The sequence below is a fragment of the Chiloscyllium plagiosum genome, chromosome 40, assembly GCF_004010195.1.
Source record: "Chiloscyllium plagiosum isolate BGI_BamShark_2017 chromosome 40, ASM401019v2, whole genome shotgun sequence".
Taxonomy (NCBI): domain Eukaryota; kingdom Metazoa; phylum Chordata; class Chondrichthyes; order Orectolobiformes; family Hemiscylliidae; genus Chiloscyllium; species Chiloscyllium plagiosum.
The window spans coordinates 12,870,766-12,880,617 of record NC_057749.1 but is presented as its reverse complement, the minus strand read 5'-3'; the positions used below and the strand labels follow the sequence as shown (position 1 = coordinate 12,880,617).

General features: G+C 42.5%; 1 protein-coding gene across 1 annotated transcript in view; it reads left to right on the top strand.

Moving 5' to 3' along the window:
* snx33 (sorting nexin 33) overlaps positions 1-8,526 on the top strand; it is a 29,678-nt gene extending 21,152 nt beyond the window's left edge. The window contains exon 2 of the mRNA XM_043680359.1: positions 4,335-8,526. Within this exon, the coding sequence (XP_043536294.1) occupies positions 4,335-4,588 (254 nt within the window). The 3' untranslated portion in view covers positions 4,589-8,526. The remainder of the gene's footprint in view (positions 1-4,334) is intronic.
* Positions 8,527-9,852: the final 1,326 nt, after the last annotated feature.

Genomic DNA, 9,852 nt, shown 5'->3' with positions numbered 1-9,852 from the left:
TGAGGGCCCATGATGTTCGAGGTGAGCTCCTGGTATGGATTGAGGATTGGCTGTCTGACAGAGGGCAGAGAGTTGGGATAAAAGGTTCTTTTTCGGAATGGCAGCCGGTGACAAGTGGTGTCCCGCAGGGTTCAGTGTTGGGGCCGCAGCTGTTCACATTATACATTAGTGCTCTGGATGAAGGGACTGGGGGCATTCTAGCGAAGTTTGCCGATGATATAAAGTTAGGTGGACAGGCAGGTAGTACTGAGGAAGTGGGGAGGCTGCAGAAGGATCTAGACAATTTGGGAGAGTGGTCCAGGAAATGGCTGATGGAATTCAATGTGAGCAAATGCGAGGTCTTGCACTTTGGTAAAAAGAATACAAGCATGGACTACTTTCTAAACGGTGAGAAAATTCGTAAAGCCAAAGTACAGAGGGATCTGGGAGTGTTAGTTGAGGATTCTCTAAAGATAAACATGCAGGTTGAGTCCGTGATTAAGAAAGCGAATGCAATGTTGTCATTTATCTCAAGAGGGTTGAAATATAAAAGCACCGTTGTGCTACTCAGACTTTATAAAGCTCTGGTTAGGCCCCATTTGGAGTACTGTGTCCAGTTTTGGTCCCCACACCTCAGGAAGGACATACTGGCACTGGAGCGTGTCCAGCGGAGATTCACACGGATGATCCCTGGAATGGTAGGTCTAACATGCAAGGAACGGCTGAGGATCCTGGGATTGTATTCATTGGAGTTTAGAAGATTAAGGGGAGATCTAATAGAAACTTACAAGATAATACATGGCTTGGAAAGGGTGTACGCTAGGAAATTGTTTCCGTTCGGGGAGGAGACTAGGACCCGTGGACACAGCCTTAGAATTAGAGGGGGTAAATTCAGAACAGAAATGCGGAGACATTTCTTCAGCCAGAGAGTGGTGGGCCTGTGGAATTCATTGCCGCAGAGTGCAGTGGAGGCTGGGATGCTAAATGTCTTCAAGGCAGAGATTGATAAATTCTTGATGTCACAAGGAATTAAGGGCTACAGGGAGAATGCGGGTAAGTGGAGTTGAAATGCCCATCAGCCATGATTGAATGGCAGAGTGGACTCGATGGGCTGAATGGCCTTACTTCCGCTCCTATGTCTTATGGTCTTATGATTGTAGGAGTGGTGTTTAAGATTGGTTCAAGGACAAATAATTGTCTAATCTGTGTGCTGATAGAGGCATCTTTGAAAGATCTAGCCAACTGCAACTGTTAAACATCACTGACAAACCTAATCTAATGTAACTATTAAAATGTCAACAATATAAGTCCAATTAAAAAGTCACTAAGCAGAGGCCTAGCTGAGTGTGACAACTAGAACACAACTACAATTACTAAACTAAATCTCTGTGCCATGTTTATGTAACACTACGCTAAACTTCCTGTCAGTGATGTTTCCATAATTACATTGATCTCGGTTTTGTATGGAAATGCAATAAGTAAGTGGAGATCATTCAGTAATAATGGAATAATGCTGAGAAATTTTAGTCTGGTGTAGGTAGAAAACCATGACAAGTCTCTATTCTGTCAAGCAGTTTGCTTCAGAATCTTGCTGGTGTTCTTTGGATATCCTTTAACACGTGGCATGGTGGCTCAGTGGTTAGCACTGCTACCTCAGCGTCAGGCATTGGTTTCAATTCCACCCTCAAGCAACTGTGTGGAGTTGCGCATTCTCCCTGTGTCTGCATGTGTTTCTTCTGGATCTTCACAGTCCAGGGATGTGCAGATGAGGTAAATTGGCCATGCCAAATTGCCCATAGCGTCCAGGGATGTGCAGATTAGGTGGATTGGCCATACTAAATTGCCCATAACATCCAGGGATGTGCAGATTAGTGGATTGACCTTGCTAATCCTGCATGAGTACAGCTTCATCAATGCTCAAGAAGCTTGACGCTGTCCAGGACTTCTTGATTGGCATGCATCCACCATCTTCAAATTTCACTCCTTTCACCACTGACATATAGTGGCAACAGTACATTTCATCTACAAGGTGCAGTGCAGCAACTCAGTAAGCCTCCTTCGACAGCACCTTCCAAATTTGTGATTTCTCCCATCTAGGACCAGAGCAGGAGATTAATGAGAACAGCGCCATCTGTAAGTTTCTGACTTGAATCTATATTGCTGCTCCTTCACTGTTGCTGGGTCAAAATTCTGGAATGCCCTTCCTAACAGCATTATGACTGTATCCATACCCCAAGGACTGCAGCAGTTCAAAAATGCAGCTCACCACCACTCTCTCAAGGCATTGAGAGATTGGCATTAACTTCTGTGCAGCACCCACATTCTGTGAATTAACGAAAAAGCACAGGGCTAATCTTTTCTTCCATTCCTCTGATTGATCTCAATGACCATGCTAAATGTTGAGATTCATTAACCAAGCCTTCAACTACCAATTAAATAGAATTGAAAATAATTCTTCCGACATGACTGGTATGTTTATTCAATATTTAAACAATTGGAATCCTGGAATGGCCTACCCACAGCACATGGACTACAGCAGTTTAAGAAAGCAGCTGACCTCAAGGGTAAATAGGGAGAGGCAATTAATGCTGGCCCAGCCAGCAAAGTCCACAACTCATGAGTGAGTAAAGAAAATAATAAAATCTGGAAATTTTGTTCAATTTCATTCTGCTTCAAAACAAGAACTTTTCAACCATAGAGTCATAAAGCACCAGTTAACTGGTGCTGAGAATATCTTCTAGGAGAAAGTGAGGTCTGCAGATGCTGGAGATCAGAGCTGAAAATGTGTTGCTGAAAAAGTGCAGCAGGTCAGGCAGCATCCAAGGAGCTGGAGAATCGACGTTTCAGGCATGAGCCCTTCTTCATTCCTGAAGAAGGGCTCATGCCCGAAACGTCGATTCTCCTGCTCCTTGGATGCTGCCTTACCTGCTGCGCTTTTCCAGCAATACATTTTCAGCTGAGAATATCTTAACTAATAACTAACTGTATAACAAGAAACACCAAAATGTATATATTTACTGAGTCAAAAATTAAAATTACTGTCGTAAATGAGTCAAAAGATTTAAACTTTTTTATTGTTTATGTGACTCTTGCTGATAAAAGAGTGATAGATCACAGCTAGTGTTGTTGAGTAAATGATGCTGGTATTTAATATTCTGCCTCCACATTAGGCTTCTGAAACAGTCTGGTTCAGACTCTTTGTGTTACCACAACAATGGATTATCCTCATGAGAAGTGCTTTGTTTGTAGTTCATTTTGATTTTAACTCTAATTAAAGAAGCTCTGCAGAGCTTAATGTGTAGTTCAGACATAAAAAGGCTACAATAATCAGGTTATGTTCAATCTTGTGATGTTGAGCCTGAAATCATCCAAGATTCCTGCTCTTTATAAAGGCAAAATCCTGCAGATACTGGAAATCTGAAACAAAGACAGAGAACATTGGAGAAGCACAGCACATCAGGTAGTACCTGTGGAGAGAGAAACAGAGTCTGCTGTGACTCTTCGAAAATAAATTTCTGAAGAAAAGTCACAAGAGATTTGAAATGTTTCCTCTTTTTTTTCTCCACAGATACTACCAAGCGCCTTCAGTGTTTTCAGTATTTAATCCTGCTCTTTATTTCTGTTACTATGCAGTAAATGTACATTAGTGTCCAGTGAACACCCAGCTCAAGTTGTTGACAAAAGTCAAACAACTGACCAGAAATAATCCCTTGACTGAGGTACAGAAGGTGTTTAAGGAATTGAATTCCAATTGTAAATAAGGAATTGTCAATATAAAGTTTTGGTGATCACTTCAACATGTTCCAAAGAGTTCTACAGCAATAGAATCATATTTAAAGTGTAGCCAACTTACCTACAGGCAAGCTTTCAGAAAGTGTAGTATGATGTTGGTTGAGAAATGAATATTGACTTCAGGACATCAAAGTCAAACTTTCCTGATCTTCTTAAAATAATTCCAGGGAATCTTTTACATCTACCAATCAAAGGAGATGAGGCTTGTTTTAGTGGCTCGTTAAAAACATTTGATCTTTGACAGTGCAGCACTCCCTCAGTGTGTAACCTGGATTTTGATCTCATGACTCAAAAGTGAGACTTAGACATTAACAATCACAAAGGCAAAGTTGCTCCTGGTACAAAGAAGCTCCCATATTAAAAGTGTTTTTCAGTAGTGCTGTGGTCATATCACTGCTCAGACACTCAAATGTTTCTGTCCTGCAATATGTTTAAAATAGTAAGTTTCTTTTAGGGTTTTGATGCTGAGTAAAATGTCAAAATCAAGAATTCAAACAATTCCATTTGTGTGTAAAATAGGTGCTGAGTTCTGACTGATAGATATGTCTCTGTATTGGTAACAGGTGCCTTTGCCAAGGTGAAAGATAGCCAGAGGATGAGCGATGAAGGAAAGATGGATCAGGAGCAAGTGGATGGGATAAAGAGACGATGTCGAGTGGTAGGATTTGCTCTACAGGCCGAGATGAACCACTTCCACAAGCGCAGGATCATAGATTTCAAACGCATGATGCAGTCTTACCTCCAGCAGCAAATTGTCTTCTATCAGAGAATCAGCCAGCAATTGGAGCAGAGTCTGCATTTGTATGACTCATTGTAATAAAAGACCCTCACTCCTTGACTCTGGAAGATTATGTGGGAAAAACATACCTAGGCTCCTCCATGATCCACTTGACTTGTCTACATTCTCTCCAACTCTTCCCTAAATCTTTTTGAATCTCTCCAACTTCCCTTGAGCTTTACCAATCCCCAACTCTTTCCTGATTTCCTGACTCCTCCCAACCTCCTCACCCCTCCCCAAGGTCTTAACTCCTCCTCTATCCTCTTGACTTCTCCCCTTTTCTCCAGCTCCTCCCCAATCCCCTGGTTTCCACCCCAAACCCTTTGACTCCACCCAATCCCCTGACTGCTCACCAACATCTTTGACTCTCCCCCAATGCCGACTTCTCCCCAATAGATTTGACTCTTTCCAGGTCATTCGATCCTTAACTCCAGCTAATTCCTTCAACTCCTCCCAATCCCCAAAGCACCTCCACAACTCCTCCCCAGTCTTTTGACTCCTCCCTGATCCCTCAATACTTTCATAACTTCCCTCCAGTCCCTTCAAATCCACCCCCATTCTCTTTAACTGTCCCCTAATTCCCCAATTCCTCTCCAAACTCTGCAGTATCTTCACAACACTTCCAAAACCCTCTCAACTTTCCCCCAATCCCCTTGACTCACTCCCCAATTTCCTCAAATCATCCCATCCCCTCAATTCCTTCACAAAGTCTTTAACTCATCTCAATCCCTGACTATGCCTCAATCACCTTGATTCTTCTCCTGAATTCCCTAACTCCTCCCCAAACCCCGAGAGTCATTCCCTATCCCTCGAGTCTCCTCTAATCCCCTCAATTCTATCCAATCCCCTCAACTCCACCCTAATCCCCTTGACTCTTCCTACAATTCCTTTAGCTCTTTTTCTAATTCCCTTGACTCCTTCCCCAGTCCCCTCAGTTCTTTCCCCAATCCCTTTGACTTTTTCACGGACTCTCCTCAAATCCCATTGACTCCTTCCTTGATCCCTTCACCTCCTTCTCCAATCTCCTCCAGTCTCCTCAATTCTGCTGACTCCTTCCCCCAGCTCCCTGAATTCCCTGGACCTTTCCCTGAGCCCCTCAACTCTTCCCTAGTTACCTTGACTCTCCCTCAATCTCTTCAACTCTGCCCCCATTCCCCATTGACCAACCATGATCTCCTCAACTCTCCGCCGATTCCTCTTCTGATTGCTTTGATCCCTCCCATCCTTTCAAGTCCTCCTCCAATCTCCCCCAGTTCTCTCAATCACTCTCCCTTCATTCAAGTATCCCTATATGTTCCTCCGATCCTTCTGACTTTCCCCTATTCCGATTACCTCCTCCCTGATTCCCTCACTCACATATAGTCGATATCATAACGGATGCAATCCATTACTGAGATGGAACTGTAGCACCAGGAGCCAGTTCATTTTGAGCTGAGTTTTGATGTACAACAGGTTCACTTGTCTCTCACCATCATCACTGCAAGTCTGGATAATTCAGAGCTGTTTACACATTGTGCTTTAAGAAATCAGTTCAGAGTGTGTTGTGCACCAGTACCAACGTCTTTAGTATATTTATGTGGAATCTAATCTTGCTTTGGATTATATTACCAAGGCAGAGCAGGTGGCAAAATTCTGCTAAATCACTTCTACCAAGTGTACATTTTTCGGGAGACATTCAAACAGAAACAGCCACATTGACTGTGGGTTTTTCTATCTTTGACACTTAAAGGAGATTGATTTCCCAAAAACGAGGGAGACGGCATTAATTCAGAAGCAGTTCACTTCTTCCAGCTCCCAAGGTTTACATTCATTTTCTGGCAGAGGATATGGCTTTACAAGATCACCACCACCGGAATTAGCTCTCAGTCTCAGACTGTGGCAGTTGCAGATTGTCACCACAGGATGTTTGAACTGTTGTGATAGTTAATTATTTTCTGTACAGGGACGTACAGGACATGTTCAACGACAAATCTTTAGTATTACAGGTAGGATGTTAACTGTAGTAGAGCAATTTGTTAAAATTTGCTAAGCTAGATAACATGGACTATTGGGTTGGCAGATTTGTTTTCCAAAATGTTGGGTATGTTTTGCTGGGATTAAGGAATTGACTTTCAAAACGGAAAATGTCAACAGAATGACAGCAACTGAAAGAAAAAGAGAACGTGAGGGAGGATTAGAGGCCACTGCAGGATGTGTGAAAAGAGGTGGTGATGAAGACAGAGAGGAATGACAGGCTACACTAGATAAAGGGACATCTTTATACTCTTCTAAATGAGTGTGTAAGTCCCTGGTGAAAGTTGTCTCACTGTGATTTAGCCTGTAGTTACAATGTGCCAATATCCTTGCTCCTGGTGTGCTGGATGGTTCAAGGAGTACACTGCACTTTAGATTGTATTCTCTCAAACTGTTCCACTACAATGTTATTCAGAGCTGTATATCATTTTTCAATTGTACACTGATAATCAGGGCTGGTTATAAACACTGCTATATCAGCAATATTTAATATTCTCAATATAAAAAATGCATAATGATAACCATACATGATCAATATGTGTAGAATGTTCCAGAGGGACTGAGAGCATCAGTGGTGTGATTCAATGGGGGAGGCTACTGTTGGTAAACATACTAGGTATTTTACCCAGCCAGCATGGCTCAAAGGGGCAAGCTGTTATTATTACAGGTACCAGGCACTATAATAGTCAGTGTAACATGGAGGAGCAGACTACTGTTAGAACAGGTACTGGGCACTATAGCTAGTCAGCATGACTAGCAAACTACTTTTAGAACAGGTAATGGACACTGGAACTAGTCAGTGCGACTCAGAGGGGCAGGCTGCTGTTAGAACATGTACTGGGCACAGAACTTAGTGTGACATAATTGGGCATATTAATGTTAGTACATACTGTGCACTCTAACCGGTCAGTGTGACTCCCAGAAGGGCAAGCTGCTGTTTGCACAGGAACTGGGCAAAAGTTAAGATGTAATGTATCCTCATCAGAGAATATCCACGCCCCTATTTAAGAAGTAATGGTGACATCAAAGCAGCGGCACATCTTTAGTTAAATGTTGTAAAGATGGTGTCAATATTAACGAACCACTGCTGGTCCCAGTGGGAATTGGACAATGACATAAATGCCAATGTCTTACATCAGTGATCATAAAGCCTGGACTTCCTAACTTTATAGTTCACGGTGTTTCAATCCGTCCTGGCATCTCTACTTTTTCTGAGTTCTGGAGGAGCTCGTGGAGGAGTCCTTACGTCCTTTGGAATAGGTCCTTACGTCCAGTCAGCTATAAACCCGCTTTGCAGTAGCTGGGGTGAACTCAATGTCAGGCCATTGTTGCACTGCCATGTTCCCAAACTAACCCTGGAGTCTGCCAGTCGAAATATAATGTGTGTAGAAATATAATACATAGTGAGGTTCAAGCAGCAACTCCAACGTGTTCTGACCACTGAGACTGTGCACATGTTGGATCTCAGCGCTTTGGCTAATAGAAGGGAGTGACATCAGACAGTGACTGGAACTCCTCAACAAATCATTCCGAAACAGGACGTGACTTCAGAAAAAAGCAACATTTAGAAGAAGCCCACTCAGCATCGCTAGTTAAAACTCAGTGGCTCATCCCTTGTGATATAACTGAGATAGAAACTCAGATGAGGTAACAACAGGCACAGATCCTATTTCAGTGTCTAACAACAGATACAGGCATATTATAGTGTCTACAATGGCTGTGAACAGACTCAGACTATGTTAGTGTTTAGACTATTGTAATGGTTAATACTCAACACAGACTTTCACAACGGAAACAACTTTGCATCTGCTAAGCCCATTAAGAATCTTATGTGTGTTTTTCATAAGGTCTTCTCTCATTCTTCTAAGCCCCAATTAGTACAAGTCCAACCTATTCAACATCTCCTCATAAGAAAATCCCTCCATGTCTAAACTAACTGAGTAAACCTTCTTTGGACTGCATCCAATGTCAGTATATTAGATTAGATTAGATTACTTTAGATTAGATTAGATTACTTTACTTTACAGTGTGGAAACAGGCCCTTCGGCCCAACAAGTCCACACCGACCCGCCGAAGCGCAAACCATCCATACCCCTACATTTACCCCTTACCTAACACAATGGACAATTTAGCATGGCCAATTCACCTGACCTGCACATCTTTGGAACTGTGGGAGGAAACCGGAGCACCCGGAGGAAACCCACGCAGACACGGGGAGAATGTGCAAACTCCACACAGTCAGTCGCCTGAGGCGGGAATTGAACCCGGGTCTCTGGCGCTGTGAGGCAGCAGTGCTAACCACTGTGCCACCGTGCCGCCACAGTATTCACCGTATCTTTCCACAGTATTCACCGTATTCCAGTTGAGGTCTGAATCTGCATTGTATAAATTAGAGTGGTGCTGGAAAAGCACAGCAGGTCAGGCAGAATGCAAAGAGCAGGAAAATTGATGTTTCAGGCAAAAGCTCTTCATCAGGAATGCTGCCTGACCTGCTGTGCTTTTCCAGCACCACTCTAATCTAGACTCTGATCTCCAGTATCTGCAGTCCTTACTTATGCCTATGCATTGTATAGCTTAGCAAGAAAACTTTCTTTTTATACTGCGTTCCCTTTGAAATAAAAGCCAACATTCCATTTGTCTTCCCTATTATCTGCAGAACTTAGATGCTAATTCAGTAGGATTCCCAAATTCCTCTGTGCTGCAGCTTTCTGCAGTCTTTCTACATTTAAATAATATTCAGCTCTTCTGTTCCTCCTGATAAAATTTTTTACCTGATATTTTCACCAAGTTGTGTTCCACCTGCCAAGTTTTTGATCACCCACTTGCTTTTCTATATCCTGCTGCAGACTTCTGGTGTCATCCTTACCCATTTCCCATCTTTGTTTAGGTGATGTGCAAACTTGGTTCTAGTACATCCTTCATCCAAGTCATTATAATGTAAATAATTCTGGCCCCAGCAGTGATCTTTGTGACATTCCACTAATTACAGGTTGTCATCCTGAAAATGCCCCCTTATCCCAACTTTCTGTTTGCTATTAGTTAACCTGTCCTCTAACATACTACTTACAACACCATGGACTCTTAACGTATTTAGTAGCTTTTTATGTGGTATCTTATCAAATATTGTTTGCAACTCCAAATATATTACATCAACTGGTTCACCTTTAACTTTCCTGCTTGTTGCCTCCACAAAAAGCTGTAATAAATCCGTCAGGTAGGATTTCCCCATTATGAGACCATGAAGCCATGCTGTCTCTGCTTGATTATATTTTGGGTTTCTAAATGCTGTG